The 16,179-nt window shown below is 55.6% G+C and overlaps 2 protein-coding genes across 3 annotated transcripts in view; one reads left to right on the forward strand and one right to left on the reverse strand.

Annotated features, from left to right (window-relative positions):
- Positions 1-16,179, reverse strand: part of SYN1 (synapsin I) — a 52,010-nt gene that overhangs the window by 1,416 nt on the left and 34,415 nt on the right. For both annotated transcript variants that reach the window (XM_005657788.1, NM_001141988.1), the window contains 7 exon segments: positions 6,606-6,668; positions 4,574-4,716; positions 4,408-4,482; positions 4,207-4,309; positions 2,499-2,645; positions 2,059-2,146; positions 1,344-1,953 (listed from right to left, as the gene is read on the reverse strand). In XM_005657788.1, coding sequence (XP_005657845.1) covers positions 1,344-1,953; positions 2,059-2,146; positions 2,499-2,645; positions 4,207-4,309; positions 4,408-4,482; positions 4,574-4,716; positions 6,606-6,668 — 1,229 coding nt within the window.
- On the forward strand, positions 11,591-14,629 carry TIMP1 (TIMP metallopeptidase inhibitor 1; the record flags this gene model as incomplete). Its single annotated transcript, NM_213857.1, is given in 5 exon segments — positions 11,591-11,712; positions 12,982-13,061; positions 13,247-13,373; positions 13,612-13,736; positions 14,368-14,629. Coding segments are annotated over 5 exon segments (624 nt in total). The 3' UTR covers positions 14,539-14,629.

Below are 16,179 nucleotides of genomic sequence, written 5' to 3' on the forward strand. Positions count from 1 at the left end.
ATGATGAGCAGGGAGGTGTCCAGGCTAAGGCCGAGGTGTCCAGAAAGCGGGCGGGGTGGGGCTTGGACCCAGAACAGGCTGGAAGGGGACAAGTGTAAGGGGGTGCGGTCGGGAGGGGGGCAGGGAGGACCTTCTGAGCTAAGGAAGGCGGTCTGGAATGGGCCAGAAGCGGCAGAGAGGATGCTCGGTGTGATGTGGGGAGAAACTGAGATGGACCGAGAGCATTTAGGGGCGGATGAGAAGGGAGCCTGGACGGGAGGAGGCAGAGTAACATAGGAGGACCATGTTGGGGAGGGGGCGCGAGGAGTGTGGGGGTGCAGATGGGGGGATTCAGGTAGGGCAGGAGGAGGATTCGGGGGGCAGGGGAGTACTGGAGGAAGGTCAGCAAGGCATCTGAGGGGGGCCGCGAGGGGCTGGGGGCATTTTCCCAGGGCCTCCTGGGCAGAGTCTGAACTGAAAGAGTGTGTGTGTTGGGGGGCTTCTCTGGGAGTCTGGCTGGGGGGATTTGGAGTCTGAACTGAAAGAGTGTGTGTGTGTGTGTTGGGGAGCTTCTCTGGGAATCTGGCTGGGGGGATTTGGAGTCTGAACTGAAAGTGTGTGTGTGTGTGTGTGTGTGTGTGTGTGTGTGTGTGTGTGTGTGTGTGTGTTGGGGGACTTCTCTGGGAGTCTGACGTCTGAACTGAAAGTGTGTGTGTGTGTGTGTGTGTGTGTGTGTGTTGGGGGACTTCTCTGGGAGTCTGACGTCTGAACTGAAAGTGTGTGTGTGTGTGTGTGTGTGTGTGTGTGTGTGTGTGTTTGGGGACTTCTCTGGGAGTCTGACGTCTGAACTGAAAGTGTGTGTGTGTGTGTGTGTGTGTGTTGGGGGACTTCTCTGGGAGTCTGACGTCTGAACTGAAAGTGTGTGTGTGTGTGTGTGTGTGTGTTGGGGGACTTCTCTGGGAGTCTGACGTCTGAACTGAAAGTGTGTGTGTGTGTGTGTGTGTGTTGGGGGACTTCTCTGGGAGTCTGACGTCTGAACTGAAAGTGTGTGTGTGTGTGTGTGTGTTGGGGGACTTCTCTGGGAGTCTGACGTCTGAACTGAAAGTGTGTGTGTGTGTGTGTGTGTGTGTGTGTGTGTGTTGGGGGACTTCTCTGGGAGTCTGGCGCCGGATCTCTGCGATGGAGGGCAGGCGCCTCCTTGAGCTGGGAGGGGTCTGGCCCCGACTGGAACTGGAGAGCGAGCTCTCCGGACCCCTGTTACGGGACCTGGCGCTGAGCAGCCTGGGCGCTGGGGCTGCCCTCCTGGTGGTGCAGAAGCCCGTTTTGTGAGCAGTGAGGCAAAGGCTGCTGTGGGGTCCCCTTACTTGAGCTGGGGGTGTGGGGGTCCCCCGGCAGCAGCAGCAGCAGCAGCGGCAGCAGCAGCAGGCGGTGGCACGTCCTGGCTAGGTTTCTGTGCCAGCTGTGGCTTGGTGGGACGTCCAGCAGGGCCTGGGCCACTGGGTCGCGGCTGCTGCGTGGTGGGTGGCCCAGTGCGGGGCATGGGACCCGCCTGGCTGGCCTGGCGTGTGGGGCCGGCGGGGCCTGGGGGTTTCTGGGGTGGGCCCTGGCGCTGCTGACCACCCGGTGGAGCCCCCGAGGCCTTTGGCGGAGCCTGACCAGAGACAGATGTCTGCCGAGTAGCCTGTGGTGGGCCCGCCTGGCGCTGGGGAGATGGGGAGGCAGGTGGGCGAGCTGCTGGAGGTGCCCCAGGTCCTCCCGCCACTGGCCGGGATTGGCGGCCTTGACCCTGGGTCAGCTGGGTGGCCTGGGATGCAGGCTGCTGGGGCGCTGATGTGGGACTTGGCAGGCGCTGGGGCAGGGGGCTGCCGGCTGGGGGTCCAAGGCCCGAAAGGTGCTGCTGGCCCTGCGGGGTCGGGCGCTGCTGCAATGGGGGTCCCTGGCGTTGGGGGCCTGGGCCCGGCTGTGGAGGGCCACCTGAGGGACAGAGAGAGGGCACATGTGAGAGCGAGCAAGTGAGAGGTGGGGGGATGCCGGGACGATCGGGGCGGGCGGGGGGGCTGGTGGCCGGCCCCCACTTACCCTGCGGTGGGGGTCGTTGCTGAGCCGGGGGCCCCGCGGGCTGCTGGGAGGTCTGGCGGCCCAAGGGCAGGGCCCCTGGGGACGGCGTCTGCGGCAGAGGAGTGGAGCAGGAAAGGTTAAAAATAGTTACCAGCCGGCGCAGCATCAGCCAATCAGAATGACACGGGTTCCCTGTGTGCTGGGTGTTGCCACATTTGCGGCGGTGGGGCCGCTGAGCTGAGGGGCTGGCAGGTTTTTGGGTGGGGGACTCTTTCCCAGGGGAGGGGTCAGGAGGCACTCAGGGAAGTCAGGGTAGCAGCTCCGTATCAAGTGTTTAAATAGTAATTGCCATGACCCCGGGGTGTCAGGGCTGGTGATCCCCTCAGCCTGCTGATTATCAGCATGACCAAGGGCTGGCCTGCCCGCCACTAGCCCCCGAGGGCCAGAGCCAGGGGCCTGACCTGGCTGTGGGAGCCCCGGCCGGGGGAGGCATCCCGCTGCCGCTGCCGGGGCAGGGCCTGGGCCATCTTGTTGACCACGAGCTCCACGATGAGCTGCTTGTCCTCATCCTGGTGGTCCCCGATGAGCGGCATGGAGGAGCCCACCACCTGGGGGAGAAGGGATCCAGTGAGGAGAGAAGCAGGAAGTGCATGTGAGGGTGACCGACAAAGTGCTTTAAGTTGGGAAAAGGCACGACTGGCGGCTGCCCAGAAAACCAGCTTCAGTTCGAGAGGCGGCGATTATGCAGTGTGAGGAGGGCTCATCTTGTACAGTTTTGGATGGGACCAGCAGGGGTGGGCAAATGAGCGCCCCCCGACCCCTGCCCAGATCCTGCCCGGCACCTGTTTCTGTCAGTTCCTCCCACCCCCGCCCCTGCAGCCTGAGCCAGGGATGGCTATTACATTTGCTAATGGTTGGGGAAAAAAAAAATCAAAGGATTTCATGACATGTGAAAATGATATGACACTGAAATTTCAAAGCTTCCATACACCAAGTTTCATGGGAACATAGCCACCCGTACTTTTTTTTTTTTTTTTTTTTTTATTGTCTGTGGCTGCTTCTGTAGAATTGAGGAGCCACAACAGAGACTGCAGTGGCCTACAAAGCCGAAAATACGAACTGTCTGCCCCTTGACGGAACAAGTTTGCCAGTCGGTGCTTCATAGTTTGCTAGGTGCTTTGTCCTTTACAAAGAACTTTGTAATTTATGTGGTACTTTACAGTTTACAAAGCTCCTGGCCCTCTCCAAAGGACGGCTGCATATACAGCGTGTTTTACTTTAGAAAGTGCCTGGCAAAGGGCACCATGGTTACAAGATGCTCTGCCATGTGCAAGCACCACGACTTACCAAGCACTCCAGATTTCAAGGTATCTTACAGTTTACAAATTGCTTTACGGTTTTACATGGGGTGCTGCTCCTTAGAAAGAGCTTTAGAATTTTGAAAGTGCCTTGTTTCAACAACAAGGACTTCCCAGTTTACAGAGCTCTTTTTTTTAAAAAAAAATTATAAAGCTCTTTGCTATTCACCAAGCTGTACCTTCCTAAAATACTTGTTTCCAGAATGCTTTCATGTCAACCACTACTCTTTGTAAGATTCTTTGGAAGTTGCCAGGCTAGGGGTCGAATCAGAGCTACAGCTGCCGGCCTACGCCACAGCCACAGCAATGCAAGATCCGAGCCATGTCTGTGACCTACACCACAGCTCATGGCAACGCCAGATTCTTAACCCACTGAGCGAGGCCAGCGATCGAATCCGCCACCTCATAGTCCCTAGTTGGATTCATTTCTGCTGCGCCATAACAGGAACTCTTGTAAAATTCTTCATAGTTTACAAAGTACTTTGCTGTTGGCCCAGGACCTGTCAGTTCACAGAACACTTTAAGGATTACTAAGCGCTTGGTCATTTACCAAGAAGTCTCAGTTTCTAGAGGACATTACAGTTTAACAAGTGTTTTGTTCTTCACTAAGGATGTCCCAACTCACAGAGCAGCTGAGAGTACTCAGTCTTTTGCCATTTGCCAAGAGTGTCCTAGTTCACCAGGCACTTTGCTAAACATCTTGCCATTCACGCAGGGCTTTTTGGCCCTGGCGTGCTTCACAGTTGACAGAGTGTTGCTGCCCTGCACCTGCTCCCCCCTCTGTGCCCCCACCAATTCCGGGGGCTCCCACCTCGATGATGTGATCCCTCCCGTCCTTGCCATGCAACGCTTCCACTGCACAGATGTCCAGTCCCCCAAAGATCTCCGAGCACGTGTCCACCCACAGCTTGTACCTGCCAAGACACGAGGCAAGGAAGCCTGTCAGTGCCTGATGCAGGCGGCCACGCTTCCACTCTCCTCCTCCCCCCCTGCCCCAGTTCAGGCCGCCCACCTGTCAGACATGGCAATCTGCTCAAGCATCGCGGAGCCGGTGTTGGTCTTCCAGTTTCCTGACACCGACGTCCTCCTGGAGAACAAGGGGAGACAGGCTCAGGGGGGCCTGGGCCACACAAGGCCGGGCAGGGGTCCCCTACGCAGACCCTGGTCTCTCCACTTACATGTAGGCCTTGTAGTTCTGCCCAATCTTCTGGACACGCACATCGTATTTGGCATCAATGAAGGGCTCGGCAGTGGCATATGTCTTGGTCAGAGCCACGACACTTGCGATGTCCTGGAAGTCGTGCTGGTTGTCCACCTTGACCTGTGCGGGGCGGGGCAGGGGGCAGGGCGTGGTCAGGATGGAGCAGCAATGGGTAGCAGGGTCGCCCTGGGGCACATGACACAGGCGAGCTGAGAGCATAAAAATCTGGTGGCCACCCCAAGGCACTCAAGCATGTGTTAATTGTGGGTCTCCTGGTTTTCACACGTACACACAGACACCAAATCGGGTGTGTATGATTCTTTGAATACACTAAAAATTGTTATCTAGAATTGTTTAAATGGGCAAGTTGTATGGCATGTGAATTCTATCTCAATAAAGCTGTGGGGAAATTGTGTGCATATACGCGTATCAGCACCCAGACACAAAATCAGTTGGACACACAATATATAAACGTACAGAATCATGGACACATGCAAACATACAAATTTCAAGCTTTCTTTTTCTTTTTTTCTTTTTTTGCTTTTTAGGGCCGCACCAGCGGCATATGGAGGTTCTCAGGCTAGGGGTCCAATCGGAGCTACAGCTGCTGGCCTACACCACAGCCACAGCCATGCGGGATCCGAGCCACATCTGTGATCTACACCACAGCTCACGGCAACGCCGGATCCTTAACCCACCAAGCAAGGCCAGGGATCAAACCCATATCCTCATGGATACGAGTTGGGTTTGTAGCCCCTGAGCCACAAGGGGAACTCCCTCAAGTCTGCTTTTTATTGACACAGAGACAAAATCAGATGGATGGGAGTTCCCGTCATCGCTCAGTGATTAACGAATCCGACTAGGAACCATGAGGTTGCAGGTTCGATCCCTGCCCTTGCTCTGTGGGTTAAAGATCCAGCGTTGCCATGAGCTGTGGTATAGGGTGCAGATGCAGCTTGGATCCAGCGTTGCTGTGGCTCTGGTGTAGGCCGGCGGCTACAGCTCTGATTAGATCCCTAGCCTGGGAACCTCCATATGCCGCAGGAGCAGCCCCAGGAAAGGCAAAAAGACAAAAAAAAAAAAAAATCAGATGGATGGACAGTATGCAGGACCCTAAGACTCTTGAACATAAAAGACGATGTAGTGTGTGGAGTTCCCATTGTGGCTAAGTGGTAAGGAACGTGACTTGTATCCATGAGGATGGGGGTTTGATCCCTGGCCTTACTCAGTGGGTTAAGGATCTCACATTGCTGTGAGCTGTAGTGTAGGTCGCAGACTCAGCTCACATTTGGTGTGGCTGTGGCTGTGGTGTGGGCTGGCAGCTGCAGCTCCACTTCGACCCCTAGCCTGGGAACTTCCATATGCCACATGTGCGGCCCTGAGAAGCGGAAAAAAAAATGATGCATGTGTGTTTAATACAGAGGCCTGCCTATATATAGACACAATGCTGGATACACTCACAAAATAACAAGACATACAAAACTGGCTGAATGCATGATAGAAAATTGGGCCAACAAAATCTAAGAACATGAGGAAAAAATCATAGATAAAGACACCCCAGGACATACAATCATATAGAATTACTGTGTGTGTGCTGAATGCACAATGCATCTCTACAGGTGTACCTTCTCCAAGATATTGTGGGTTCCATCCCAGATCACCACAATAAGTGGAGGTCACAATAAGGCAAGTCACATGAATTTTTTGCTTTCCCAGTACACATAAAAGTTATGTTTATACTGTATTCTATAAGTGTGTGATACATCTAAATGTCTAAAAGAAAATAATGTATACACCTTAATTGAAATGCTTTATTGCTAAAAGATGCTAACCATCACCTGCCAACACAGGGTTTCCACAAACCTTCAATGTGTAAAAAATGCAGTGCCTGTGAAACACAATAAAGCGAAGTGCAGTAAGACAAGGTCTGCCTGGACTTACATCCGCACAATGCCAGGGGCATGCATCATTTACGAAGACACACATACACACCCCACGGGGGGTCTTACCTTGCCCATCCCAGAGTGCGCATGCCCCATCTTCACAACCACAGGGTACGTTGTGCTGCTGAGCTGGTAGGGTGGAAAGGCAGAGCCTGGTCAAGGGGGGGGGGCAGGGCCAACCGCCCGGAGTGTGGGTGGTGCTTGGGGGGGAGCTCATCCAGCAGGAGCCACTTTCCCAGAAAAGGTGGGTCAGAGATAAGGAGTCAGCAGCTGGGGTTCCCACAGCACCTCTGAGCCCAGGATCGAACCCAGAGCCCTGCCTGCCTGTCCCTCCCTCCACCACCCCCAAGTTCCAGACTTCCCGCCTCTGCTTTCCTGGGCAGAGGCAGGGGGTAAGGGTGGGGGACTTTTCCGGAAAAGGGAAAGTTTGTTTTTACAGTGAATGGATGATAAAGAAGTGAGTGTGTGCAAATGTGTGCGTGGGGGTGTGGTGGTGAGCATGTAGCAACTGGACCCCTCAGCCAGACACACAAACCCTCAGAACTCAGATCTGTACAGCCACACCAGAGGTTCCCACGCCCGCTGAGACCCAAGCGATGAAAAGACCCACCACCGTTCTAAATGTACAGCAGAAACTGGCACAACATTCTAAATCAACTATACTTTTTTAAAAAAATTAAGAAAGACCCACCACCAACACAGGCTCCAGAGTGCGCCTTGCTCTCTGGCTGCGCAGAGACCCACACAGTCAGCCAGCCCCGCAGCACACACTCAGCACTCACAGCCACACAATCAACATTTTGGGGCACAGGCATACACAGAGCCTTCCTCTCACCCAAATCCACAAAACAGAGGGACCCACAACGTGAAGGGTTTACCCATGCCACACGAACAACCCTCAGAGGCACAGCCACAGAATGCAGAGACACGCACAACTCTCACAGGCACACACAACAGAAGTGGGCACATATTCAAGATTCACAGATACACATGCAACCCTCCTGGGCATGGGCACGACAAACAGAAGGACCCACGCCGCATACAGAGGCACACACACTTCTAGGCATTCACACAACCACCGAGACTCATGACACAGAGACTCACATCACACCCCTGGGTGCACAAGGGCACACGCGTGCGCGCACACACACACACACACACACACACAAACACACATGACGTGTCTTGCTGTCTATACCAATGGAGAGGCATGCACACAACCAGAGACACCCACAACCTCCTAAGTATATGGACAACACCCCAGGGTGTGTGTGTGCACACACACTCACACCCATTCAGGCATGGGGATACAAGTCTCCTTGGCGGGGTAGAGGGGACCCAGTCGGCCGACCCCAGCCCCACCATGGAGGGGATGCATGTGCAAGGTCATGCCCTCCCTCCGCTGTGCCCACGGGCGACCGGGTAGAGGATGGCGTTCCGGGAGGGGCTGCTGAGGCGGCAGCGGTTCCTGGTTCCCGACAGGCACAGGAAACCCGTGGGGTCAGGGTGACCCAGTGACCGACTGACCTTCAGGTCTCACCCTCCCTCTGCTCCCCCCCCACCCTCCGACTTCCCTCCTTTCACAAATGACTGGCGTCAGGATGGGGTGCTGACGGGCGCCAAGTTGTTCCTGGGAGCCTCCAGGTAGCGTTCCAGCGAGAACAAGGCAGACGCTGCAAGTGACGTAAAGCAGGCGCGCACGCAGCTTACAGAGGTGACAGCACATCCCTCAATTACATGCATGCCCAGACGCGCCGTACAGAGGCAGGCACGACTCCAGAAGCAACACAAAACACACTGGGCTGCCCAGAACCCTCGAGTACACACGCAAGCACACACACCGGACACACAGAGAGGCACACATCACCTAAAGGCACGCACAGAGGCGGAGACGGCGGGGAGCTGTGCCCAAGCGCACAGGTACACACCGTGAGGTTTTCGGGCCCTTTTCAGCAACCCTCTTGGTTTCCTCTGGACGTGAGCCTGAACACCACACTGTGTGTATGTGTATTTGTGTGTCCGCACATGTGTGCGTCCAGGGAGCTCTGAACACTGGGATCCCGTGGTGAGCCCCAGGTTTGAATCTTGGCCTCTCCTCTTCCTAAGGCCTTGTGCGACCCCAGGAGGGCCACTGAACCCTCTCGGCGCCTCAGTTTCCTGATCTGTACAAAGGGCACCCTCAGGTCCAAGCACTCGCTGTGGAGAGGGGGAATTGCCTGGTAACGCCCCCGCTGCACACCCAGCTGGACCCCACATGCCCCCCCACGCATCCAGCTTCCCAGATGGCCATACAGCTAGATACCCCTCCACGAAACCCCACCAGTTTCCAAACCTGCAGGATAACCCAGACTCCCCACCCCCCACCCCTCACGTGTAGACAGGCCGCAAAACCGTGCTGACTCGGGTTTCAGTTACAGAGCTGGCGTCAGAAACAGGGTTCAGTGGGGGGCCGCGGCAGGACTTTCCCTGCCCTCACTTCTCCCTTTGCCCCACCACTGACTTACTCAGCCCCCGTCTCATTCACTCTCACTCCCCACTTTCACAACCAGCTTCTCCAAATTCTTGGTTGACTTCCCTTCCCTCTTATCTGCCCCCCCCCCCCGCCCCACAACAGAGTCATCTCTTCCCTGTCATTCCTGGGCAGGTCACTCGACCCCTTTGTGTGTCTTGGTTTGCTCATCTTGTGTGATGACAACATGAACGCACTCCCAGACGGCGTGAGGAACACACTGGGCATTTTGGGAAAGATGCTTAGCACAGCATCTGGCACACAGGAAGCCTCCCTCCTCAAAAAGTGGTGGGCACTGTTATTATTATGGGTTTAACATCCCTAGGTGAGCCAATATTAATTACCGAGGAAGTCTTCGGCATTGACCAACAGATAAAGTATGAAGATTTTAGAGCGGTGCTTGATGCGCAGTAAGCACTCCGCAGTGCGGGCGGTAGTTCCTGCAGCGGTGATCTTGCGTTGGTGTCGACTGGGGCTAACCTCCCTGAGTTCATCAAGTTTAATCAGCTGGGGCGGGGGGGGGGGATGGAGACTGGATGAGAGAATCACACGCAGGCTTCAGGGTGCAGTAGGCAGTCAGTGCTCCGTAAGTGGCTGTTAGCATCCCTACCATCATCATTATTATTGGTTTGTCTTCCCCGAACTAACTAAGGATGTTGATCCGCCCTCAGAGCCCTTTCCCAGGACCCCAGGGAAGATTCAGGCAGCATCTGGAAGCTGGTGGGCAGGGATTGCTTCACCCCGCCCCCCACCAGGGGCGTGGGAGGGTTGGTGGGGAAGGGGTAGGGCAGGATGGGAGGGGATGAGTTTTCTACTGACTCACTAGCCTCTTTCACCACCATTCGACTCCCCCCCACCCCAATGCTCATTAATTCACCGGCGACTTTTCCCGCTTGCCAGGACTCTGCCACGCCTGGGTTAAGATCCTGGTGCCAGTTACCCTGGCTTCCAATTCCAGCTGTGCCCGGTCATCCCGTGAAGGTTCATTTCATTTACGTCTCATCTCTAAAATGGGAATAATACCGGTACCCATCTCAGAGGCTTAGAGTGAGCTCTAAGTGAGATAAATGATGCTGAGAGCCCGGGCCACACTTGGTGCTATATAAGTGCTATTTGCCTGTGTATTCTGTGAGAAGGGGTAGGGCCCGGGCTCTGGCTCCAGGCCACCTGAGCTTAAATCCCAGTCCTGCCCCTGAGTGGCTTTGGAGAAATCATGTAACCTCTCTGTGCCTCAGTTTCCCCACTTTGTATCTCTCCACCATTCACCTGCCCCATCTCCCTCCACTGCTTCTACTTAATTTGCTTTCTGCCTTCCCCCGCCCAAGAAACGTTTATTGAAGGAATGCACTAATTCAGGCTTCAGTCACAGGGAGTTTGGGGGATGGGGGCGATCGATCAGAGAGACTTGGGAGACTTTCGGGCATTGCACGGAGTGGAATCGGGCCGGTGCCTGACGTGGAGATGGGGGAGGGGTGGTCAGGGTGAGGCTTGGTGGGGGGGGGAGAGAGGGAGGGCGCATCTCCTTTTCGGCAGCCCCGGCCCGCCCCTTGGCCTCACGGATGGTGGGCGGATGAGTAATGCATCCAGGAAGCCTGGAGGCCTGTGGTTTCCCTTCCCGCTGCCACCCCGCCCCTCGCCGTGGACATTTATCCTCCGCTGCTCAGGCCCTGCCGCCATCGCCACAGACTCAGCGTCCAGAGAAGCTACACCAGAGGTAAGCAGGGGCTGAGGCGGCCCGCGAGGCCTGGAACCGGGCTGGAGCTTTCCTGCCAGATTCTCGGCTGCTCAGGCTGGCCAGCGGGTACCGGGACCCTGGGCTGGTCCAGGGGAAGAGGGTGGCTGGGGTGGGGGTGTCTGGAACTGCTCCCCCAGTCCTGACACTCGAAACTCCTTTGAAGCCCTGACATCCATCCCCAGCTCCCGCAAACCCAGGAGCCCCTAATGTCACAGATGCCTCCCATGCTGCCAACTCCCTTAAATTCCTTTCTGGTCCCCCCACCCAAACCCCTGAAGCTCCCTAAACTTGCCAAGGCTCCTAAATCTTCAACTTCCTAAACCTCAATGCTTCCTCTGCTCCCTAATCCCTCAGGCTCCACTCCCTAAACCCCCCTTCCCCTCCAAACTCCCCAACTTCCCTGCCTCCTCAACCTCTCAGTATGCGCAACCCCCAGACGCCCCACTTTCCCCCAAACTCCAAATTCCTCATCCCAGCTCCTCAACCTTCCAATGTCTTCAATATCCTTAAATCCTCCAACTCCCCCAGCCCTCCTTTTCCTGCAAACACTACAATCCCAGAACTCCCCACTCACCCAGTTCCCCTTGATCCCCTCAAATTCCACAACCCCTAAACTCTACCACCCCCCCGACCCTGGCCCCCTAAACTCCCCTGGGCGCTCAAATCCAAAAGGCCCTTAAAGTTCCCAAACTCTTCAACCCCGTGTTGCGGGGCAGGGGTAGGATGGGGTGCAAGGCCTGCCCAGGTCTGTGGATTGGCTGGGCTGGGGGCCCTCTGAACCCTCCTCCCCACCCCCGCAGAACAGATCATGGCCCCCTTTGCACCCCTGGCCTCTGGCATCCTGCTGCTGCTGTGGCTGACTGCCCCCAGCCGAGCCTGTACCTGCGTCCCACCCCACCCACAGACGGCCTTCTGCAGCTCCGACCTGGGTGAGTGTTCCCATCCTGCCCACACACCCTGTGCTCCGGTTTCCCTCAGTCCCCAGGGGCGTTCACTGTGGTGCCTGCCTCCAGAACAAATCCACTCTGCCCCACGCTGACTCTTGCTTTAGCCGCTCCGGCATCCGCACGCTTTCTTGATGACTCCAGGCCCTGTCCCCACCTCAGGGCCTTTGTACTGGCCCGTCGTCCTCGCCAGTCTCCACGTGGGTGGCTGCTTTAAATGTCACCTTCTCAGGGTGGCCTTCTCTGACCACCCTGTTCAAAACGTGAGCCCCTGGAGTTCCCGTCATGGCGCAGTGGAAACGAATCCGACTAGGAACCATGAGGGTGCGGGTTCGATCCCTGGCCTTGCTCAGTGGGTTAAGGATCTGGCGTTGCCGTGAGCTGTGGTGTAGGTCGCAGACGCAGCTCGGATCCCGAGTGGCTGTGGTTGTGGTGTAGGCGGGCAGCTACAGCCCTGATTAGACCCCTAGCCTGGGAACCTCCATATGCCGCAGGTGTGGCCCTAAAAAGCAAAACAAAACAAATGAACAAACAAAAAAACCCCCCAAAGCTTGAGCCTCTGATCCTTAGTACCCCTAATCCTCCTCATTCAGCTCTGAAGTTCCCCATCTCACGGAATATCTCCTAACCTTCCACACACTTAATTATTTTGCTTGTGTTTAGTCTGTTCCCTCCTGGCTAGAATGTGAGCTCCACGAGGGAAGAGATCGTCTGTGTTTTGTTCACTGTTGTGTCCCTAACACCCAGAATAGTGCCTGGCACAGAGCAAGGGCTCCAAAATGTTTGTTGAATGAACACATGATGAATATATGAAAAGGGCTTGAAGCAGTGCCTGGTGAAGTGTAGGCATTCAATATACAGACGGAGCCATTTACAAATGTGTAAACCATGTGTAAATGTGTGCTGTCTGGCATCCAGCAATCCCTATTTAAGTATGTGCTTTGCTAGCATTATTGTGATTATTTTATTTTCTTGGCTCACACAGCGCATTTGACTCATTTCTCTCTCTCTCTCTCTCTCTTTTTTTTTTGTCTTTTTAGGTCCACACCCGCGGCATATGGAGGTTCCCAGCCTAGGGGTCGAATTGGAGCTGTAGCCACTGGCCTACGCCACAGCCACAGCAACGCTGGATCCTTAACCCACTGAGCGAGGCCAGGGATCAAACCTGTGTCCTCATGGATGCTGGTCAGATTTGTTTCCCCTGAGCCACGACAGGAACACACTTGACTCATTTCTGCCCCTTCTCTCCTGCAGTCATCAGGGCCAAGTTTGTGGGAGCCCCAGAGTTCAACCAGACCGCCTCGTACAAGCGTTATGAGATCAAGATGACCAAGGTATTATTTCTCCTACCCTTTCCCCAGTAGTTCCCAGCATCTCCCTCCCCATCAGAATAAAAGCCTCTGGCCACCGGTTTGGTGAGGCAGTTAGCCGTGATCTCAGGATGCTCTAAGGCTTCAGAGAAGAGTGTGGAGCAGGAGGGTTATGTCAGTAAAAGACTCTTCCCCTCATCCACTGACAGATGTTCAAAGGGTTCAATGCCTTGGGGGATGCCCCTGACATCCGGTTCATCTACACCCCCGCCATGGAGAGCGTCTGCGGATACTTCCACAGGTCCCAGAACCGCAGCCAGGAGTTTCTCATAGCTGGTGAGGCACCGCCCTCTCGCCCTTTGCCTGGCAACCGCAAGGGAGGCGAGGCTCTGAGGGAAGGGTCCCAATTGAAATGGGAACCGCCCCAATCTCAGCCTATCAGAAGGCTGGGGCTTTGCCCACCGGGGGGGGGGGTCTGTACTCCTGGGAACACCAATCGGAAGCCACCCTGCCCCTGGCTCAGCCAATCAGAAGCCGCCTGTTGATATTCTCCCCCACCCTCACTCCCACCCAGGACAACTGTGGAACGGGCACCTGCACATCACCACCTGCAGTTTTGTGGCTCCCTGGAACAGTCTGAGCTCAGCTCAGCGCCAGGGCTTCACCGAGATCTATGCTGCTGGCTGTGAGGAATGCACAGTGAGTGCCAGGACCCTACCCACCACCTGGAGGGCGGTCCTTGGGCTCTTCCCCCAAACCGTGGCTTGTTTCTTGCTCTCTCTATTCCTTGTCCCTAAGGCTGCTCCCGAAACCCTAGGGATGTCCCTGATCTCTTGCTGTTCCCCCAAATCTGAGACTGTTCCCTTTGGACATTCTGCTTGTTCCTTTGCCCTGTGTCTGATACCTGGGGATTCGCTGTTCCCTGGACCTCCTGGCTGCTTCCCGTCCCTCTAACTCCCCCTTGTGACTGTTCTGCTGCTCTGACTGTTCCAAGACAGCTGGCCCTGACCCCAGAGGCTGGCTTTGAGCCCCACGGCTCCTTCTTCTGCCTGCCTGGAGGGAGACCCACCTGACTGTCTGCCCGTATTCCACCACCCCCCCCCCCGCGCCACCATTCCAGAAAACTGATCCTTTCCCTGGATTACTGTCAATCTCGCCAAGCCCAATTGGCTGTTCCCCTCGATGGGAGGGACTGTTCTTGAGTCACCTGGGGTGACACTAAGTCTCCCAGCAGCTCCATGTTGAAAGTTGGGGAGAGGAAAGGTCTTCTCTGGAGGGGAGGCAGGGCAGGAGAAGCCCTCAGAGATGCGCCTCCCCTCCCCTCCTCCAGGTGTTTCCCTGCACATCCATCCCCTGCAAACTGCAGAGTGACACTCACTGCTTGTGGACAGACCAGCTCCTCACAGGCTCTGACAAGGGCTTCCAGAGCCGCCACCTTGCCTGCATGCCCCGGGAGCCAGGAATGTGCACCTGGCAGTCCTTGCGGCCCCGGGTGGCCTGAATCCTGCGCCCAGCAGAAGCCGAAACCTGCACAGTGTTCACCTCTCTTCCCGCTCCCACCTGTCTTTCTCCAAGATGATGAAATAAAGAACTACCACCCAGCAGGCAGTGTCCCTGCATCGTATCTGCGAACAAACTCATGTCACTGAGGACCCCGGGGAGGAGGGGGGAACCCCCCGGGACCAAGGCTGGGGGGAGGTGGGGGGGGGTGTCAGATGCTTTTTTATATTTTACATAAAGTTTGAGGCACTGGGAATAAGTCTCTCCATTGGCATTAGCGCTGGTGTCTGCACCATCAGTAATGACCATTCAGCCTGCCTTATTAGCCGCGACTCGTCGGATCATCTCTCTACTCGATACTTTTAAACATTTGAGTAGATTACTCTGCAGCTCCTGTCTGCACCGTGGGCTCTCCAGTTCAGAAATTATCCCACTGCTGCCAAATCACTACCTCATTGGCCAATACCTCATTCATAAATCCCTCCAGTTGAAAAGATCATTGACATATGCCCTATCAATTGGTACACAGCTTTCCTCCTTGCCTCAGGCACTGTCCCAATGTCATCCAGCTAGGACGTTTTACCCCATCCAAACCTGGGGGTGTTAATGTCCCCATTCTTGGTTCTGCACCGTGGGTCTGACTTGAGTGAAAGGGGGAGACTCCCCAGGAGGCCGAGAGGCCCCCTCACAACATAACCCAGCCAGGGACTCTGGAAGTAAAGGGTAGCCCTGGTCCTCCACCCATGGCCTGCGGGAGATTCCTTGGAAGCAGGTGTTTGGGGGAAAAAGGAGGGATGGGGAAGAAGGTGTGATCTGCAAATCCCCAAACTCTGCCCTTCTCCCTGCTCCCCGACCTCTCCCTTCACTCCTCCGACCAGCTTTGAAGGACATGTCGACAGCAGTGAAGAGGAGCAGGCTCCAAATCAGGACCAACCAGGTGCCTCACCCCACCTTTCCCCACTGCGCCCCCCAACACACGCGCCTTCCCCTACACAGCTGTCCCCTCAGCAAAACGGAGGCCTCTAGGAGTTCCTGTTGTGGCTCAGCAGTTAATGAACCCAACTAGCATCCATGAGGATACGGGTTCGATCCCTGGCCTCGCTCAGTGGGTTAAGGATCTGGCATTGCCGTGAGCTGTGGTGTAGCTCGCAGACGTGGCTGGGATCCTGTGTGGCTGTGGCCGTGGTGTAGGCCAGCAGCTGTAGCTCCAATTGGACCCATAACCTGGGAACCTCCATAGGCAGCAGGTGTGGCCCTAAAAAAACAAACAAACAAAAAATACCCAAAACAAAACCAAAAAACTGAGGCCTCTAGATGGGAGCCTTCCCTTCCCGGTTCTTCTTCCCCCATAAAAACTGAGTGGGAGACCCTTCAAACACTCTCTTCCTCAGACCTTCCTGCTTCTACAGCTGGTACCTGCCGCCTACCATCCAAACATCCTGACTCAAGTGAGGCCCTGGGCACTGGACTTTCAAATTGGCACAAACATTCAGTGGAACACTCAAGTGTCCTGTCGACCTGCATCGGCTTTACATACACCTTCTTTTTTGAAGGAAAAGACCTCTCAAATTCCCTTCGGGCTACCCACTGGTGCTACCAACAAGGTCTCCTCCAGGGTGTTTTGGGATATCGAGCGTGGCCC

The sequence above is a fragment of the Sus scrofa genome, chromosome X, assembly GCF_000003025.6.
Source record: "Sus scrofa isolate TJ Tabasco breed Duroc chromosome X, Sscrofa11.1, whole genome shotgun sequence".
Lineage (NCBI taxonomy): Eukaryota > Metazoa > Chordata > Mammalia > Artiodactyla > Suidae > Sus > Sus scrofa.